Genomic DNA, 22,383 nt, shown 5'->3' on the forward strand with positions numbered 1-22,383 from the left:
CCCATAATGACAAAGCAAAAAACTGGTTTAACATTTTTGCAAAAGTATTCAGACCCTTTACTCAGTGCTTTGTTGAAGTACCTTGGCAGCGATTACAGCCTCGAGTCTTCTTGGGTATGACGCTACAAGCTTGGCACACCTGTATTTGGAGAGTTTCTCCCATTCTTCTCTGCAGATCCTCTCAAGCTCTGTCAGGTTGGATGGGGAGCGTCGCTGCACAGCTATTTTCAGGTCTCTCCAGAGATGTTCGATCAGGTTCAAGTCCGGCCACTGACTGGACCACTCAAGGACATTCAGAGACTTGTCCCGAAGCCACTCCAGCGTTGTCTTGGCTGTGTGCCTAGGGTCGTTGTCCTGTTGGAAGGTGAACCTTCTCCCCAGTCTAAGGTCCTGAGTGCTCTGGAGCAGGTTTTCATCAAGGATCTCTCTGTACTTTAATCCATTCATCTATCCCTCGATCCTGACTAGTCTCCCAGTCCCTGCCGCTGAAAAACTTCCCCACAGCATGATGCTGCCACCACCATGCTTCACCGTAGGAATGGTGCCAGATTTCCTCCAGACGTGACGCTTGGCATTCAGGCCAAAGAGTTCAATCTTGGTTTCATCAGGCCAGAGAATCTTGTTTCTCATGGTCTGAGAGTCCTTTAGGTGCCTTTTGGCAAACTCCAAGCAGGCTGTCATGTGCCTTTTACTGAGGAGTGGCTTCCGTCTGGCCACTACCATAAAGGCCTGATTGGTGGAGTGCTGCAGAGATGGTTGTCCTTCTGGAAGGTTCTCCCATCACCACAGAGGAACTCTGGAGCTCTGTCAGAGTGACCATCGGGTTCTTGGTCACATCCCTGACCAAGGCCCTTCTCCCCCAAATGCTCAGTTTGGCCGGGCAGTCAGCTCTAGGAAGGTGGTTCCAAACTTCTTCCATTTAAGAATGATGGAGGCTACTGTGTTCTTGGGGACCTTCAATGCTGCAAAAAAATGTTGGTACCCTTCCCCAGATCTGTGCCTCGACACAATCCTGTCTCGGAGCTCTACGGACAATTCCTTCGACCTCATGGCTTTGTTTTTGCTCTGACATGCACTGTCAACTGTGGGACCTTATACAGACAGGTGTGTGCGCCTTTCCAAATCATGTCCAATTAATTGAATTTACCACAGGTGGCCTCCAATCAAGTTGTAGAAATATCTCAAGGATGATCAATGGAAACAGGAGGCACCTGAGCTCAACTTCGAGTCTCATAGAAAACGGATCTGAAAACTTATGTAAATAAGGTATCTGTTTTTTACTTTTAATACATTTGCAAAAATGTATAAAAACCTGTTTTCCCTTTATTGTTATGGGGTATTGTGTGTAGATTGATGAGGGAATTTAAAAAAAAATCAATTTTAGAATAAGGCTGTAACAAAATGTGTAGCTCAGTTGGTAGAGCATGGCGCTTGCAACGCCAGGGTTGTGGGTTCGATTCCCACGGGGGGCCAGTATGAAGAAAAAAATAAAATAAATGTATGCACTAACTGTAAAGTCGCTCTGGATAAGATCATCTGCTAAATGACTAAAATGTAATGTAAATGTAATACTTTTCCGAATGCACTGTATAGGCCTATAGAGAGAATCAGCAAACTCACAAGCACACCCCCGTAAAAGTACCCGTCAATCTAAGCCACCAGCGTATGTCAGACACAAGCGCAAATATCTCTCCTTTCCTTAAAATGTATAAAAAACCTAGGCCTACCTTAGGCTTTCCTGAAAGCAGGCTATAAGATAAGGAACTGACAAAGAAAGTATGAAGGGGACAGCAATGCCATAGTATGAAGATGAAATTGACAATCATTAAAATAGAAACAAAAATCACAACATGTCCATAGCCTATTTATCAGTGACGCTGATTATCGAGGGGTAGAGTTTTGGAAATATTTTTAATTTGAATGGACGTAAAAACAAATGTAAAATAATAAAAGGCACTTCGTTGACAGTGTGAGGTGAAGAGAAAAAAGCACTGAGAAGCTCAGCTGGGCACTTTCCTACAGCTGGGCACTTTCCTACATTTGACATTTGCGAGAAGCAGGCCAGGTACTTCTTTGCGTGCGTGCTCTGTCAACATTAACAGGACAGAGAAACCACACTCAATTACTTACATGAAGCGCGTAAATGATTGTATGAAATAAACCAAAACTTGTTTCTCACAAGTGTAGCAGGTTTTGAACTCTGCAAACAAAACAATTCTCACCTAGGGCAGCATATTGGCCAGGACCGGGCCTGATCAGCGTTGATTAGTCTATAAATTAAGAAAAGATTCCATATCAAATTATACCATGCCAGGTTGGAGAGGATTGGCACATTGTCCATTTGACACAACATTAGGGCATTAGGCTATAGGCCTCAGAGCCAGAACAACCTTTTATTAATGAATAGTCAGACACATCCAACCTTTTTTTAAAGACATTTTTTAATTTACTAGCAAGCAAATGAAAACTTGCATTGTATAAAAAAGTCCAAACATTTTTTCTTTACAGAAGTGCCATAAATTATAGCGCTCTACACCCCACCGCCTCTAGCGATTAGCTGCTTGAGCATCAAAGGAAAGTTGGAAAGAGGAGATGTATAAAGTTTCATATACAGACTAAGTTAGCAAAACAATTGCCTATAATCATTAGCAAACACTCACGCTATTAGGTAGAGTTAATTTACATGAAAATAAAGTTAATTTAAAAAATCCTAAAATTAAAGTAGGCTTATTTAAACCGTTTTGACGGTTATTTTATTTGCATGACGGTCTTCATCCATAACCGTCAGTTATACGGTTATTAAATGACCATCACAGCCCTATCCCTGACCCAGTTTGTAATACCTATATCTTTTAAGCAGACCAGAGTCCCTGTGCCCAAGAACGCTAAGGCAACCTGTCTAAATGACTATCGGCCCGTAGCACTCACATCTGTAGACACGAAATGCTTTTAAAGGCTGGTCATGGCTCACATCAACACCATCATCCCAGACACCCTGGACCCACTCCAATTTGCATGCCGCCCCAACAGATCCACAGATAATGGTGCCGGAGGGGATGGCTGCCGTTTTACGTGCTCCTAACCAACTGTGCTATTTTGTGTGTTTTTTCGCATTGTTTGTAACTTATTTCGTACATAATGTTGCTGCTAGTCTCTTATGACCGAAAATAGCTTCTGGATTTCAGAACAGCGATTACTCACCTCGAACTGGACAAAGATTTTTTCTTTAATGAGTCCGACGCAAAGAATATACTGTTTCTCTGAGACCAGGCCCAAATCCCCTTCATTCGCGTGAAGAAAAGACAGAGGTACAGGGGGCGGAGAGCGGGGGTGCCTTGTGAGAATTCGTCGGCGAGTGGGTAACCCGCCTCTACCATCCGTTCTATTGGCCAACGTGCAATTACTGGAGAATAAACTATCCTACCAACGGGACATAAAACATTTTTATATCTTATGTTTCACCGAGTTGTGGCTGAACGACAACACGGACAATATACAGTTGGCTGGGTTTTCCGTGTATCGGCAGGACAGAACAGCTATGCCTGTCTATTTACCACCACAAACTGATGCTGGCACTAAGACCGCACTCAATGAGCTGTATAAGGCCATTAGCAAACAAGAAAATGTTCATCCAGAAGTGGCGCTCCTAGTGGCCGGGGACTTTAATGCAGGCAAACTTAAATCCGTTATACCTCATTTCTACTAGCATGTCACATGTGCAACCGGAGGTAGAACAACTCTAGACCACCTTTATTCCACACACAGAGATGCATACAAAGCTCTCCCTCCATTTGGCATATTTGACCATAATTCTATCCTCCGGATTCCTGCTTACAAGCAAATACTAAAGCAGGAAGTACCAGTGACTCGCTCAATACGGAAGTGGTCAGATGACGCGGATGCTACGTTACAGGACTATTTTGCTAGAACAGACTGGAATATGTTCCGGGACTCATCCAATGGCATTGAGGAGTATACCACCTCAGTCACCGGCTTCATCAATAAGTGCATTGACGACGTCATCCCGTAAAACTGACTATCCTACCGATCCTTGACTTCGGCGATGTCATTTACAAAATAGCCTCCAACACTCTACTCAGCAAATTGGATGTAGTCTATCACAGTGCCATCCGTTTTGTCTCCAAAGCCCCATACACTACCCACCACTGTGACCTGTACGCTCTTGTTGGCTGGTCCTCACTACATGTTCGTCGTCAAACCCACTGGCTCCAGGCCATCTATAAATCACTGCTAGGCAAATCCCCGCCTTATCTTAGCTCATTGGTCACCATAGCAGCACCCACCCGTAGTCTGCGCTCCAGCAGGTATATCTCACTGGTCATTCCCAAAGCCAACACCTCCTTTGGCCGCCATTCCTTCCAGTTCTCTGCTGCCAATGACTGGAACGAATTGCAAAAATCTCTGAAGCTGGAGACTCTTATCTCCCTCAATAACTTTAAGCATCAGTTGTCAGAGCACCTTACCGATCACTGCACCTGTACACAGCCCATCTGAAATTAGCCCACCCAACTACCTCATCCCTATATTGTTATTTATTTTGCTCTTTTGCACCCCAGTATCTCTATTTGCACATAATCTCTTGCACATCTAGCATTCCAGTGTTAATACTATTGTAATTATTCTGCACTATAGCCTATTTATTGCCTTACCTCCATAACTTGCTACATTTGCACACACTGTATATATATTTTCTGTTGTATTTTTGACTTTGTTTTTTTTACCCCATATGTAACTGTGTTGTTTTTATTGCACTGCTTTGCTTTATCTTGGCCAGGTCGCAGTTGTAAATGAGAACCTGTTCTCAACTGGTTTACCTGGTTAAATAAAGGTGAAATAAAATTAAAAAAAACGTACACATCCCAACCAGAAGCCATGGAGTACAGGCAACATCCACACTGAGCTAAAGGCTAGAGATGCCACTTTCAAGGAGCGGGACACTAATCTGGACGCTTATAAGAAATCCAACAAACAGGCAAAGCGTCAATACAGGACTAAGAATGAATCGTACTACACCGGCTCTGACGCTCGTCGGATGTGGCAGGGCTTGCAAACTATTACGGACTACAAAGGGAAACCCAGCCGTGAGCTGCCCAGTGACGCGAGCCTACCAGACGAGCTAAATGCCTTTTATGCTCGCTTCGAGGCAAGCAACACTGAAGCATGCATGAGAGCACCAGCTGTTCCGGATGACTGTGGGATCACGCTCTCCGTAGCTGATGTGAGCAAGACCTTTAAACAGGTCAACATTCACAAGGCCGCGAGGCCATACGGATTACCAGGACGTGTACTTAGAGCATGCACAGACCAAATGGCAAGTGTCTTCACTGACATTTTCAACCTCTCCCTGACCGAGTCCGTAATACCTACATGTTTCAAGCAGACCACCATAGTCCCTTTGCCCAAGAAAGCGAACGTAACCTGCCTAAAGGACTACTGCCACATAGCACTCACGTCGGTAGCCATGAAGTGCTTTGAAAGGCTGATCATGGCTCACATCAACGCCATCATCCCGGAAACCCTAGACCCACTCCAATTTACATACAGCCCCAACAGATCCACAGATGACGCAATCTCAATTGCACTCCACACTGCCCTTTCCCACCTGGACAAAAGGAACACCTTGTGAGAATGCTGTTCATTGACTACAGCTCAGCGTTCAACACAATAATGTCCTCGAAGCTCATCACTAAAATAAGGTCCCTGGGACTGAACATCTACCTCTGCAACAGAATCCTGGACTTCTTGACGGGCCGCCCCAGGTGGTGAGGGTAGGCCACAACACATCTGCCACACTGACCCTCAAGACGGGGGCCCCTCAGGGGTGCGTGGTTAGTTTCCCTCCTGTGACCACGCACGACTCCAACACCATCATTAAGTTTGCTGATGACACTACAGCGGTAGGTCTGATCTCCGACAACGATGAGACAGCCTCTAGGGAGGAGGTCAGAGACCTGTCAGTGTGGTGCCAGGTCAACAACCTCTCCCTCAATGAAAGTAAGACAAAAGGAGCTGATCGTGGACTACAGGAAACAGAGGGCCGAGCACTCCCCCATTCAAGATTTGGCATGGGTCCTCAAAATGTTCTATAGCTGCACCATCGAGAGCACTGACTGGCTGCATCACCGCTTGGTATGGCAACTGTTTGGCATCTGACCGCAAGGCGCTACAGAGGGTAGTGTGTACAGCCCAGTAAATCATTGGGGCCAAGCTCCTTGCCATACAGGACCTCTATACCAGGCGGTGTCAGAGGAAGGCCCAAAATATTGTTGAAGACTACAGCCAGAGACTGTTCTCTCTGCTACCACATGGCAAGAGGTACCAATGCACCAAGTCTGGAACCAACAGGAACAAGAACAGCTTCTACACCCAAGCCATAATACTTCTAAACAATAATGCTAAATAGCTAATCAAATGGCTACCCGGACAACCTCCATTGACCGTTTTTTTTCACCATCTCCTGCACTGACTAAGCACACACACTGGACTCTACCCACACACACAAAGTATGTGAACACCCCTTCAAATTAGTGGATTCGGCTATTTCAGCCACACCCGTTGTTGACAGGTCTATAAAATCAAGCACATAGCCATGCAATCTCCATAGACAAATATTGGCAGCGAATGGCCTTACTATTTAACAGCACATAGGCCTCTATCTCTTGATATTGTTGTAACAATGAAGAGTTTTTTATGGCTGTGCGCAATGATCATGACGTGTGCAACAAGTCGGCTACTTGCAGAGGATATCATATTGCTGCAAGTTAGGCCTAATAAAATATTTGTTATTGGATTTAACATCTGGCCTCCCAGCAGCGCCATCACACTTCTGACACCAGTGTAGTCGACTGGGACTTGAACATGTGACCCTACAACTGTCCCTGTGACTATCAATCCAACACCTTGTTACAACAAGACGTTTGAACCTCTTGATGGGTTGCCACATCATTTTCTACCACCATGCTAGAAAGGCTAATGCCTAGGAACGCTATACTTCCTGATGTTTTGCCCCGTGCTCAGCCAGGTGTAAAAAACAGACTGCCGCAACCTGATTGGCTGAACACAGGGTGCAACATCAGGAAGTAGCATTCCTAAGCTTTAGCCACTCTAGCATGGTGGTGGAAAATGGTGTTTCATAAAGAAAGTATGCATATTTTCCCCGTTTTTTCCCCCAGCCCTCTCGTCATTAAATATAGTTAAGGAGGAAATTGAAGCCTTTACATTTACATTTACGTCACAGCCTGAATGGAGAATGTTTTATGTACAAACCAGTCGCCGGGGGACACCAGTGTATTACAAGCTCTGCACATCAAGCCCAGATGATAGTGGAGATCACAGAAGAGGAGGACGGCTCATAATAATGTCTGGAATGGAGCTAATGGAATGGCAAACACCTGTAAACCATGTGTTTGATGTATTTGATACCATTACACGAATTCTGCTCCAGCCATTACCACAAACCCATCCTCCCATAAAGTCCATTAGCGGCTGCCCAGGCTAGCAGTAGACATACTCTATGGCTGTCCATCGATGTCGATGACGACATTGCTCCCAGTAATTACAAGCTATTTGTGGTGTTGTTTTGGTGCATTGTGTTTATGCCAATGCATGTAGCTGTGCAGGCCGATGTGAAACCCCCATGGTTTGCTACATAAGGGGCAGCACTGGGAAGGGGTCCCCTGCTGGTGGGCTATTAGGGTGGGTAGTAGTTCACGGTGGGAAAAGAGCCATAGGGTGGCGCTATAGACCAGCAGTTGGCACCTACGGTAGGCCTACATACACTAGATACACAAAAGTATGTGGACACCCCTTCAGATTACTGGATTCAGCTATTTCAGCCACACCTGTTGTTGACAGGTCTATAGAATCAAGCACACAGCCATGCGATCTCCACAGACAAACATTGGCAGTAAAATGGCCTTACTGAAGAGCTCTGACTTCCAACGTGGGATGCCACTTTTCCAACAAGTCAGTTCGTCAAATTTCTGCCCTGCTAGAGCGGCCCTGGTCAACTATAAGCTCTGTTATGGTGAAGCGGAAACATCTAGGAGCAACAACGGCTCAGCCGCAAAGCGGTAGGCCACATAAACTCACAGAACAGGACCAACGAGTGCTGAAGTGCGTAAAAATTGTCTGTCCTCGGTTGCAACACTCACTACAGAGTTCAAAACTGCCTCTGGAAGCAACTTCAGCACAGTAACTGTTCGTCAGGAGCTTCATGAAACGGGTTTCCATGGCCAAGCCGCACACAAGCTTAAGATCACCATGTGCAATGCCAAGTGTCGGCTGGAGTGGTGTAAAGCTTGCCACCATTGGCCTCTGGAGCAGTGGAAATGCGTTCTCTGGAGTGATGAATCACGCTTCACCATCTGGCAATCCGACAGACGAATCTGGGTTTGGCAGATGCCAGGAGAACGCTACCTGCCCCAAAGCATAGTGCCAAATGTAAAGTTTGGTGGGGAGGAATAATGGTCTGGGGCAGTTTTTCATGGTTCGGCCGCAGTGCCTACTACTACAATTTCGAAGTCGAGAACCTTCCGTCCCTGCTCTGGATCGAGCGGGGCTTCTCCATCTGTCGGAGGCCTGCACCAGGCGTAACGGACTCAAGTTATCTTGCCTCTCGCCCGTCCATAAGTGATTTTGGGCAGCTCCATGGTAAGAAATGTGACCATTCCTGGTGCAAAAACAATGTCCTATCCCGGAGCTTGAGTAAATGACATTACTAAGGTGCTCCCGAATGTACTACGTCAGGACATGGAAATCGATTCTATCGTAGTCCATGTGGGTTTTAATGACATTATGAAGGGCAACTCTGAACAGTTGAAACTGGATTTTAAAAGAGCTGATTGAGTCTCTGCTAGACACTAACAAAAACCCCATCATATCTGGCCCTGGGCCCTCTCTGAATCATGGCATTGAATGCTTTACTAGGATTCTTGCTCTTCACAACTGGCTACGTGATTATTGCAGCTCAATGGGTGTAACTTTTGTTGACAATTTCGATACCTTTTGGAAACAACACGTTTTATAAGGAGGATGGGATCCACCCAAATCATTTGGGTTCCTGGATCCTTTCACAGCATTATAAGGCTGCGTTGAGACAATTACTTATCAATGACCCAAGCCCAGCCATTGTGACGCAGAGATGTCATAATGCTTCAGCAAATGTACATTACACCAGGGGCGTCGGTAGACACAATATAAGTAACCTAATTTATGTCCCTCTAACTGCCCTGAATGCCTCTGCTGATCCTACAGCTATTTTATGCAGTAATAATGTGCCTAAGAACCAGATTTATACTGTTTGCACTGAGCTGGTGTGCCCTAGGAGGAGGTCCACTGTGTGCAGCTCACCCTGCACTAACATAAAGAACATGAGCACATCTACTGCTGCTAAGCTTCCCAGTAAAGCAATAAAAACAAGTAAGCATCCCAGAAGAAGTGCTCAAAATAGCCCACGTTAACATATGTAGCTTAAGAAACAAGGTTCATGAAATCAATAATTTGCTAGTAACAGATGACATTCACATTCTGACTATCTCTAAAACGCACTTAGATAACACCTTTGATGATACAGTGGTTGCAATACAAGGTTATAACATTTACAGAAAATATAGAAATGCCAATGGTGGAGGTGTTGCTGTCCATATTCAGAACCACATTCCTGTGAAGATTAGAGAGGATTGCATGTTAAATACTGTTGAAGTAATATGGCTACAGGTTAATCTGCCTCACCTAAAGCCCATTCTGGTGGGAAGCTACTATAGACCACCAAGTGCTAACAGTCAGTATCTGGATAACATGTGTGAAATGCTTGATAATGTATGTGATATCAATAGAGAGATACTTTCTGGGTGATTTAAATATTGACTGGCTTTCATCAGGCTGCCCACTCAAGATAAAGCTTCAAACTGTAACCAGTACCTGCAACCTGGTTCAGATTATTAGTCAACCTACCAGGGTAGTTACAAACAGTACAGGAATGAAATCATCAACACGTATTGATCATATCTTTACTAATTCTGCAGAGATTTGTTTGAAAGCAGTATCCAAATCCATTGGATGTAGTGATCACAATATAGTAGCCATATCTAGGAAAACCAAAGTTCCAAAGGCTGGGCTTAATATTGTGTATTAGTTTTGTAGTGATTCCTATGTTGTTGATGTAAAGAATATATGTTGGTCCGTGGTGTGTAATGAGGAGCAAACAGACAATGCACTTGACACATTTATGAAATTGCTTATTCCAGTTACTAATAAGCATGCACCCATTAAGAGAATGACTGTAAAAACTGTTAAATCCCCGTGGATTGATGAGCAATTGAAAAATTGTATGGTTGAGAGTGATGAGGCAAAAGGAATGGCAAATAAGTCTGGCTGCACAACCGATTGGCAAACGTATTGCAAATTGAGAGATCATGTGACTAAACTGAATAAAAAGAATTAGAAACTACACTATGAAACAAAGATAAATGACAAAGAATGACAGTAAAAAGATTTGGAGGACCTTAAATTAAATTTTAGGAAAAAAGGCAAACTCAACTCCATCACTCATTGAATCAGATGGCTCATTCATCACAAAACCAACTGATATTGCCAACTACTTTAATTATTTTTTCATTGGCAAGATTAGCAAACAATTGCTGACACTACACATCCAAGTATATCTGACCAAATTATGGAAGACAAGCATTGTAATTTTGAATTCTGTAAAGTGAGTGTGGAAGGGGTGACAAAAGTGTTGTTGTCTATTAACAATGACAAGCCACCCGGGGTCTGACAACTTGGATGGAATATTACTGAGGATAATAGTGGACGACATTGCCACTCCTACCTGCCATATTTTCAATTGAAGCCTACTAGAATGTGTGTGTCCCCAGGCTTGGAGGGAAGCAAAAGTCATTCCGCTACCTAAGAATAGTTAAGCCCCCTTTACTGGCTCAAATAGCCGACCAATTAGCCTGTTACCAACCCTTAGTAAACTTTTGGAAAATAATTGTGTGACCAGATACAATGCTATTTTACAGTAAACAAATTGACAACAAACCTTCAGCATGCATATAGAGAAGGACATTCAACAAGCACAGCACTTACACAAATGACTGATGATTGGCTGAGAGAAATTTATGATAAAAAGATTGTGGGGGCTGTTTTGTTAGACTTCAGTGCAGCTTTTGACATTATTGATCATAGTCTGCTGCTAGAAAAACTTGTGTTATGGCTTTACTCCCCCTGCTATATTGTGGATAAAGAGTTACCTGTCTAACAGAACACAGAGGGTGATCTTTAATGGAAGCCTCTCCAACATAATCCAGGTCAAATCAGGAATCCCCCAGGGCAGCTGTCTAGGCCCATTACATTTTTCAATCTTTACTAATGACATGCCACTGGCTTTGAGTAAAGCCAGAGTGTCTATGTATGCGGATGACTCAACACTATACATGTCAGCTACTACAGCGACTGAAATGACTGCAACACTTAACAAAGAGTTGCAGTTGGTTTCAGAGTGGGTGGCAAGGAATAAGTTAGTCCTAAATATTTCTAAAACTAAAAGCATTGTATTTGGGACAAATCATTCACTAAACCTCAACTAAATCTTGTAATAAATAATGTGGAAATTGAGCAAGTTGAGGTAACTAACCCTGGATTGTAAACTGTAATGGTCAAAACATATTGATACAAGAGTAGCTAAAATGGGGAGAAGTATGTCCATAATAAAGCACTGCTCTACCTTCTTAACAGCACTATCAACAAGGCAGGTCCTACAGGCCCTAGTTTTGTCACACCTGGACTACTGTTCAGTCGTGTGGTCAGGTGCCACAAAAAAGGACTGCAATTGGCTCAGAACAGGGCAGCACGGCTGGCCCTAGGATGTACACAGAGAGCTAATATTAATAATATGCATGTAAATCTCTCCTGGCTTAAAGTGGAGGAGAGATTGACTTCATCACTACTTGTATTTATGAGAGGTATTGACATGTTGAATGAACCGAGCTGTCTGTTTGAACTACTGGCGCACAGCTCGGACACCCATGCATACCCCACAAGACATGCCAACAGGTCTCTTCACAGTCCCAAAGTCCAGAACAGACTATGGGAGGCGCACAGTACTACATAGAGCCATGACTACATGGAACTCTATTCCACATCAAGTAACTGATGCAAGTAGTAAAATTAGATTTTAAAAAACAGATAGAATACACCTTATGGAACAGCGAGGACTGTGAAGCAACACAAACATAGGCACAGGCACATGCATACGCACACACGATAACATACGCACTATACACACACGTACACATGGATTTGTACTGTAGATATGTGGTAGTGGTGGAGTAGGGGCCTGAGGGCACACAGTGTGTAGTAAAATCTGTGAATGTATTGTAATGTTTTTAAAAATGGTATGAACTGCCTTAACTTTGCTGGACCCCAGGAAGAGTAGTTGCTGCCTTTGAAGCAGCTAATGGGGATCCATAATAAATACAAATAATATTAAGGAAGTCTCTAGGTTTTGCTCGCCTGAGTATCTAATGATAAACTGTAGACCACACTATTTACCAAGAGAGTTTATCTATATTTTTCGTAGCTGTCTATTTACCACCACAAACCAATGCTGGCACTAAGACCGCACTCAACGAGCTGTAAGGCCATAAGCAAACAAGACAATGCTCATCCAGAGGCGGCACTCCTAGTGGCCGGGGACTTTAATGCAGGGAAACTTAAATCCGTTATACCTCATTTCTACCAGCATGTTAAATATGCAACCAGAGGAAAACTCTAGACCACCTTTACTCCACACACAGAGACGGGTACAAAGCTCTCCCTCACCCTCCATTTGGCAAATCTGACCATAATTCTATCCTCCACATTACTGCTTACAAGCAAAAACTAAAGCAGGAAGTACCAGTGTGTTGCTCAATACAGAAGTGGGCAGATGCTAAGCTACAGGACTGTTTTACTAGCACAGACTGGAATATGTTCCGGGATTCTTCCAATGGCATTGAGGAGTACACCACTTCAGTCACTGGCTTCATCAATAAGTGCATCGATGACGTCGTCCCCACAGTGACCATACGTACATACCCCAACCAGAAGCCATGGATTACAGGCAACATCCGCACTGAGCTAAAGGGTAGAGCGGACGCTTTCAAGGCGCGGGACTCTAACCCGGAAGCTTTTAAGAAATCCCGCTATGCCCTCAGACAAACCATCAAACAGGCAAAGTGTCAATACAGGACTATGATTGAATCGTACTACACCGGCTCTGACGCTCGTCAGATGTGGCAGGGCTTGCAAACTATTACGGACCACAGAAGGGAAGCACAGCCGCGAGCTGCCCAGTGACACGAGCCTACCGGACGAGCTCAATGACTTCTATGCTCGCTTCGAGACAAGCAACACTGAAGCATGCATGAGAGCATCAGCTGTTCCGGACGATGTGAGTAAACAGGTCAACATTCACAAGGCTGCAGGGCCTGACGAATTACCAGGACGTGTACTCTGAGCATGCGCTGACCAACTGGCAAGTGTCTTCACTGACATTTTCTACCTGTCCCTGGCTGAGTTTGTAATACCAACATGTTTCAAGCAGACCACCATAGTCCCTGTGCCCAAGAATACTAAGAACCTCCCTAAATGACTACCGACCCGTAGCACTCACATATGTAGCCATGAAGTGCTTTGAAAGGCCGGTCATGGCTCACATCAACACCATCATCCCAGAAACCTACATTTGCACACACTGTATATATATTTTCTGTTGTATTTTTGACTTTATGTTTTTTACCCCATATGTAACTCTGTGTTGTTTTTATTGCACTACTTTGCTTTATCTTGGCCAGGTCGCAGTTGTAAATGAGAACCTGTTCTCAACTGGCTTACCTGGTTAAATAAAGGTGAAATAAAAATAAAAATAAAAAACCCTAGACCCACTCCAATTTGCATACCGCCCCAGCAGATCCACAGATGATGCAATCTCTATTGCACTCCACACTGCCCTTTCCCATCTGGACAAAAGGAACACCTACGTGAGAATGCTATTCATTGACTACAGCTCAGCGTTCAACACCATAATGTCCTCAAAGCTCATCACTAAGCTAAGGACCCTGGGACTAAACACCTCCCTCTGCAACTGGATCCTGGACTTCCTGACGGGCCACCCCAAGGTGGTAAGGGTAGGTAACAACACATCTGCCACGCTGATCATCAACACTGGGGCCCCTCAGGGGTGCGTGCTCAGTCCCCTCCTGTACTCCCTGTTCACCCATGATTGCATGGCCAGGCACAACTCCAACACCATCATTAATTTTGCCGATGACACAACAGTGGTAGGCCTGATCACCGACAACGATGAGACAGCCTATAGGGAGGCGGTCAGAGACCTGGCCGTGTGGTGCCAGGATAACAACCTCTCCCTCAATGTGATCAAGACAAAGGAGATGATTGTGGACTACAGGAAAAGGAGGACCGAGCACGCACCCATTCTCATCGACAGGGCTGTAGTGGAGCAGGTTGAGAGCTTCAAGTTCCTTGGTGTCCACATCAACAAATTATCATGGTCCAAACACACCAAGACAGTCGTGAAGAGGGCACGACAAAGCCTATTCCCCCTCAGGAGACTGAAAAGATTTGGCATGGGTCCTCAGATCATCAAAAGGTTCTACAGCTGCACCAGAGAGCATCCTGACTGGTTGCATCACTGCCTGGTATGGCAACTGCTCGGCCTCCGACCGCAAGGCACTACAGAGGGTAGTGCGTACGGCCCAGTACATCACTGAGGCCAAGCTTCCTGATATCCAGGACCTCTATACCAGGCGGTGTCAGAGGAAGGCCCTAAAAATTGCCAAAGATTTCAGCCACCCTAGTCATAGACTGTTCTCTCTGCTTCTACCCCCAAGCCATAAGACTCCTGAACAGCTAATTAAATAGCTACCCGGACTATTTGCATTGTCCCCCCAACCCCCTCTTTAACGCTGCTGCTACTCTGTTAATTATCTATGTATAATCACTTTACCTCTACCTACATATTACCTCGACTAACCTGTGCCCCCGCACATTGACTCTGTACCGGTACCCCCTGTATATAGCCTCGCTACTGTTATTTTATTGTTGCTCTTTAATTATTAGTTATTTTTCTTCTTTTTTCCTTCAGTTTATTTGAGTAAATACTTTCTTAACATGTATTTTCCTTAACTGCATTGTTGGTTAAGGGCTTGTAAGTAAACATTTCATTTTAAGGTCTACACCTGTTGTATTTGGCGCATGTGACAAATATGCTGATGTTTCAATTGTCTCAAGGCTTAAAAATCCTTCTTTAACCGGTCTCCTCCCTTTCATCTACACTGATTGAAGTGGATATAACATCATTAAGGGATCATAGACTGACCAGGTGAATCCAGTTGAAAGCTGTGTCATGGAAAGAGCAGGTGTTCCTAATGTTTTGTACACTCAGTGTATATAGCCATGTAGTGCTTACTCTTTATTTTTTATTCGTTACTCACTGTGTATTTATTCCTTGTGTCACTATTTCAATTTTTTATTTGATCTTCTCTTTAACTCTGCATTGTTGGAAAATGATCCGTAAGCATTTCACTGTTAGTCTAGGAAGCATGAGACAAATAAAAACATTATTTGAACACCAAATGACACTCCCCATCCAACCTGAAAGAGCTTGAGAGGATCTGCAGAGAAGAATGGGAGAAACTCCCCAAATACAGGTGTGCCAAGCTTGTAGCGTCATACCCAAGAAGACTCGAGGCTGTAATCGCTGCCGAAGGTGCTTCAACAAAGTACTGAGTAAAGGGTCTAAACACTTATGTAAATGTGATATTTCCGTTTTTTTATTTTTAATACATTAGCAAAAATGTCGATGACTTTGTGTGTGTGTGTTCATAATTTACCATTAGGCAATGTTTTTAAAGTGAAAAATGGAGGGTATACCGGGAGAGGTCTGAATGTGTGCTGCTGGTCAGAACATGGGTGCTGCTGGACAGAGCATGTAGAAACAAGTCTGAATATGTTCTGCTGGTCAGAGTATGTAGAAAAAGTCTTATTGCATCAATGCAATGCCTGATGCTTGTCCTCTCTGCCTTCTTCATAGCAAGAGATAACAGAGAGCGAGAGGCTCAAAATGGCTAGAGGATACAGCCTGTTCAATCCCACACACTCTTCCCACTCAACTTCAGTCTAGAACAGTCATCTAGCTTTGATATCTATCTCCTACTCGTTCCCAGGAAATAAACAGCTGAGGATTCAGTCACTGCATATAAACTATATCCATTCTGCACTTTTAACAGATTTTAACTAGCACTGAAGAAGTTGAATTCAGGTTCAGAAACTGCTTGACATAGTATCTATGGTAACTGCCGGAAAATCCAATGCTAGGCCTTCAATTCAGTTTTGAATAGTGTCTGAGGGAGCTTCAGAAGGAAATACTTAAATTTGTTCGTGATGTTGGTGTGGCTTATTCAGTCTGGAACAACTATTATCACAATAGGTTTATGCGGGATGTTTTCAGGCCTATTAACAGATGACAGTCCTCCCGACATTCCACAGCAGTGAGTAGGCCTGTCTGGGTAAATGCTCCTCAATCGTTTACTTGTTATTATCCTCTTAAACAGTTGGCTGAGGTCTACAACCCAGTCCTCTCTTTGGCAGCTACTACAACGCATCTGTCTGTATAAGAGACAAGCGCGCATGTGGCATGCCGTTGATAGTGGTACCCGTCTGGTGCCAAGCAAGACAGTGTGGCGCATATCTCATACAGTGGGCCAATCCCTTGCCAAGTGGAAGATCGCTCAAGGATTTGACCGGAAGAAACGTTTCCACAGAAGTAACCTACTGGGATATGCACATTGTCCACTAATCCCCATCATCTTCAAACAGACAGTTAAAGGCTACAGCTATAGTCACAGTAGGTTGTCTGCTGCATCAAATGCTCTCATATACCACTAGAAAACATAGGGCCCAACTATTTTCGATGACTGTCCTTGTACCCTTACATAGGCTTATACAGCCACTATTATCTTAACTTTAAGGGGAGCAATTCATTATAGGCCTCGTCTGCCTGTCATCTGAATATCCGGGCAATTACTATTAGCATATAGGCCTCGGCTACACATTGTCACAGAATGATCCACATGATGCTGTAATCGGTGCTAAAATGTAGCCTAACGATAATGTGCAAATACTGTTTGTTAATCTAAAAGATATAGTGCAATAGGCCTATAATTTCTCAAGTGGATGTTGTTGACCTGCATCATCAAAGGCTTGGTGGTGAGGAAGTTAGACCTAAACCTTGCCCAATGATAACACCGCGCAGCGAAGGAAATTCGGCTACAATGTCGAAATCTGCAACATCAAAATGTATACATATCTAGGTTAAATGGCGCAAGAAGTCTACTTACTGCTATCTTGTCGGTTGCTTCAAAATGCGCAAGAGGGAAACATGGGCCCTATTAATAATTAATAAAATATTTAAGCAGACTTACCAGTAAACTTTCTAAGTTTATCGCAGACCTTGGATCTTTGATCATGGCCTCCAGCTTTTTCAACCGGTTTTCCATCCGTCTCTCTGCACCAAGCGACATCTTTGCGATTGATTAATGCCCGTTTCGTTTACATATAAGACGAGCCTTATGAGAACTCTTTGGGTTTACATGAGAAAAAATATTTTTGTTCTTGGGCAATCGCCGTGGGACTAGCAGCCTCCGACTCGCTGCACTCTGAAATCGCTTCGGAATTAGTGTCCACAATGAAGGGGAAAAAAATAATCCACCGTGAAGGGAGAAGCGCCGCTCCTCAAACTTGCCAATTAGTTAGGAGATTTCGTTAAACGCAAATCAAGATAAAAACGTATGGTACCATATTCAATATGAATGTTCTCTATGATCCACACGGCGATTAAGTTAGCATTTTTAGAAGATTCAGCAACAGGGCGTTTTCTTTGACCCCCTCCCCTTCTCTTTTTGGGCGCTCCGAAGTGCTTTGCTTCAATTTCAAAAATGTGTTTCTAAAACAGTCCGCAGTATTTAAAATCCAACTTTAGAAACTCTCAAATTACATGGATTTCGTGACTGCCTCACTGTCGTAGGCAAATTGACAGGGTAAGAATGGCGTTCTCCAAAATAGCTTGCGTGATGAATAGTTTAAAAACCTTCTACGATCAGTTCTTCTCCTCCCATGCACTACATAACTATTTTGGTATTTATCCCTGCATGCCCAAAAAACAAAGGTTTGTCGAAATGGCTAACTACAGTTAGCCACCGTGGATTCCTCGTACACTACATACTCCACTTCCAGAGCTAGATCTCTCTCCTCCCTCCTCTGATATCAACATGCAAACACAGCCGCCTCATTTACCCATAAGCCTTCTCTGTCGCCTCTTGTCTATATAGCCTGCTGTTCAATGTGGGAAGCTGCACCATGATGAACCATAGGTAGGCCTATTTGATGACTACTCTCCTAAAGTTTTTACAAATACATTCTTCACACTCAGTAATGATTAATCTGATTGATACATTATTTCCACTATTTAACAGCACATAGGCCTATATCTCTTGATATTGTTGTAACAGTTAAGAGTTTTTTATGGCTGTGTGCAATGATCCTGAAGTGTGCAACAAGTCGGCTACTTGCAGAGTATATCATATAGCTGCATGTTAAGCCTAATAAAATATTTGTTCTTGGATTTATCATCTGGCCTCCTAGCAGCGCCATCACACTTCTGACACCAGTGTAGCGATTTGGGGCACTAGCCCGACTTACAACAAGACGTTTGAACCTCTTGATGGGTTGCCACATAATTTTCCACCACCATGCTAGAATGGGTAATGCCTAGGAATGCTATACTTCCTGATGTTTCGCCCGGTGTTCAGCCAGGGGTAAAAAACAGACCGCTGCAATCTGATTGGTTGAACGCAGGGTGCAACATCAGGAAGTAGCATTCCTAGGCTTTAGCCACTCTAGCATGGTAGTGGAATGGAGTTACTGGAATGGCATCAAACACCTGAAAACCATGTGTTTGATGTATTTGATACCATTCCATTAATTCTGCTCCAGCCATTACCACAAACCCATCCTCCCATAAAGTCCATTAGCGGCTGCCCAGGCTAGCAGTAGACATACTCTATGGCTGTCCATCGATGTCGATGATGACATTGCTCCCAGTAATTATAAGCTATTTGTGGTGTTGTTTTGGTGCATTGTGTTTATGCCAATGCATTTAGCTGTGGTCCTCTGTAGCTCAATTGGTAGAGCATGGCGCTTGTAACGCCAGGGTAGTGGGTTCGATCCCCGGGACCACCCATGCGTAAAAATGTATGCACACATGACTGTAAGTCGCTTTGGATAAAAGCGTCTGCTAAATGGCATATTATTATTATTATTATTTCTGTGCAGGCCGATGTGAAACCCCCATGGTTTGCTACATAAGGGGCAGCACTGGGAAGGGGGACCCCTGCTGGTGGGCTATTAGGGTGGGTAGTAGTTCATTGTGGGAAAAGAGCCATAGGGTGGCGCTATAGACCAGCAGATGGCACCTACGGTAGACCTACATACCGTACCTGCACCAGTCACACCTTTGTTCATTATGCTGTATCGGCTGGTGCAGACTTTTTGCTAATTGTTCTGTGATGCGCAGTGGAGAATATGCACACAATGTGTCCAAATAATATTTGGGTGTTTTGCGCCACGGTGAGAGAAGGATAAATAACGTGTGTATGTGTGCGTGTCTGCAGTTGACATAAACGGATATTGACAAAGATGAAACAGGTTGGTGTGTGCCTCTATTTATTAGTCTCCATAAGCAATTCACTGAATAAAGCAAATACTGTTACAGCACAAAATTATTATTTTCAAAGCAATCTTGGCAACAAGTTATAGTAACAACTTCATAATAAAAAGACAAGGGTTATTTCCATTTCTTGCTGTTTTCTTCACTTTAATTATAAAAGAAACAATTCACTCTTCACCAAGCATTGACATTTAAACAAAATGCCCAGTCCAAAAAACTTTATTTTCTATTTGCAAATGCAAAGATTTGTCAATAATAAATAATACTATAAAATGTACACAAAAAGGTTGAGAATTCACCATAAGATGAAATTTATAAGGGATAGGGGGATGTTTGGGACAAGTATGAGTTGTTGGTGCTGTAGGAAGAAGGGTCTTTTAGCAAAATGTGAGGGTTGGGTTTATACAAGTCACAAAAAAAGCTGATAATCTATACATCAACACTAGCAACATAAAGTTATTTTTTGTCTATTTTCTTTTGTACAAAGTGGGGAGTCTTACTGGCGAGCATCATCAACTGCACTGTAGAGTAGTACACAAGCGAGAGTTAAGGCAGCTTTTCTGTTCACGTTTGAAAAGTGACATGAGAAATGTCATGTTTTTGTTTTGTATTTCTACTCTCTGTCTATAAAGATTTTGAATAGGAAGTTGTCATTGCATATCTTAGGCTGTTGACCTAGCCTATTTAATATCATTACAAGGGTGCTGGATTTTCTCTTTTATTCTTCATCTCTCCGCCATAAAATAGACAGATGACTTTATCCAAATACAATTTGTTTTCAACTTAATTCCTGTAAGCATTAGCAAGACTGATGATGCTGGCATTGGAGGGGTGAATTGGCTTTTCGGTCACAACGATGAAGACGATATTAAGGTGTGTGTGTTGTTGCCGGTGTGTTAGGGTGAGGTCTATGCGTCAGGGCCACTCAAAGGTATGTGGAAGTGTTAGAAGGGGGCTCTGCTTCATAGTTGTGAGTATTTTAAGTCCCACCGTGTTGGCAGCAAAGAAGATCTACCCTGACACCTAGTGGCAATTCTAAGCATTATATATTTGTTTATTTTTCACTGAGATGCACCCAGACAAGAACAGCAATGGTCGGCTGAGATCAATTCAACACGCGCATGCACACAGACAGGCACACACATTTCTGCAATCAGACAGAAACCAGAGCTGTTTTATTGTCTCAGTTTCAACTGTCTCCCACATCTGTCAAGAACCGCAGACACTACACGTTTCCAGTTTCAAGGCTATATTTGTCCAAGTATCTCTGGTTCACATTACATATGGTGGTGAGGTCAAGTAAAAGTGAATGAAGAAATGGAACTGATTCCTCAGAATTTCTGTTTCTTATGTGATCTCTGATTTTGGTTGGAATCATTGAGAATTAGTCAGTGCAAAAGTTAATTGTTTGAACATGAATTGCTTCTCTTGGAGTGTGCACTATGTTGACTGCAAAAGGCTAGGTGGCAAAGTCTGGAAATATCAGACACATTAAAAAAATAAAAAATAAAATAAAAAAAGAGACTGAAATTCAAGGCAATGATTTCTGTGACACAGAATCTCAGTCTTGGCACGGGACAGGCAAAGCCTAAATGCCTGACTATCAATACGTGGCAGATTGTGTTGCAGTGCATACTCAGAGTCAACAGTCTCTAATCTGAACATTGGCAAACACTACTGTCATCAGGGAGGGAGTCAAGAGAGAGGAGTTGGAACAATACATGGATGGAGAGAATTAATATCTAAACTTCATTTTAGTTAGTGTGTGTGCATGCGTGCGTGTGTGAGAGAAAGTACATCATGGAGCGTGGTGAGTTGTTGCTTTTGACACCTCTGTATGTGTGTGTGTGTGTGTGTGTGCAAATGCACGCATGTGTGTGTGTTTGTGTGTAACTCTCCCATTTTTGTAATAAAACATGCAGCCCATAGCTCTGACTGGTGTTTGGCATTACATTTCCCATTGGTGTTCAGTGGAAGAGAAAGAAGGTTCAGACCCAAAGGGAAATGGAGAGATGGAAAAATAAGTTGGCAAGAAGGTGGAGATTTTGGCAGGCAAGATTGAGCATGAAAATCGAAAAAGGAAATTTGATGTTGAAAGAAGTCTATGCGGAAAAATCTTTTAATCTTTGCACCAAAAGATTTGAAGACATACTAGATATACAAGATAATTGAGCAAACAATTCCTCCATGAAGCCATAGCAAACGTAATGACACCAAAACGTAGTAAATAAATAGATGGCAAAAATTTTAGTGTCTACCGGCAGTATAAACTCTGATGAAGCAAAATAAACACCGCCAAAATGTTATAATGCAGACAGATTAACACTGGCAAATGACCAAATGCAGAACAGGATGATGGACAGGGAAGTGAGATGATTCCCCATATCATAATGTAAATATGACTATTTATGACAACATGTGTGACTGATTAAAGAATTGATTAATTTCTTTCAGTAGTTTGGCTTTACAAATAGTTATACAGTACATTTGGACCAGTGTTTCCAGAGAATTATCTAAGAATGACAAGCAAATTTCATTTTAAGAGAGAGTCAGCATCCCTTGTCAATGGTAAA

The 22,383-nt window shown here is 43.2% G+C and overlaps 1 protein-coding gene across 1 annotated transcript in view; it reads right to left on the bottom strand.

Moving 5' to 3' along the window:
- The window catches only part of LOC311102300 (rho-associated protein kinase 2-like), a 49,647-nt gene extending 31,312 nt beyond the window's left edge, over window positions 1–18,335 (bottom strand). The window contains exon 1 of the mRNA XM_084143602.1: window positions 17,508–18,335. Coding sequence (XP_083999728.1) covers window positions 17,508–17,606 — 99 coding nt within the window. The 5' untranslated portion in view covers window positions 17,607–18,335. The remainder of the gene's footprint in view (window positions 1–17,507) is intronic.
- Window positions 18,336–22,383: the final 4,048 nt, after the last annotated feature.

This window comes from Coregonus lavaretus, assembly GCF_964263955.1.
Source record: "Coregonus lavaretus genome assembly, chromosome: 27".
Taxonomy (NCBI): domain Eukaryota; kingdom Metazoa; phylum Chordata; class Actinopteri; order Salmoniformes; family Salmonidae; genus Coregonus; species Coregonus lavaretus.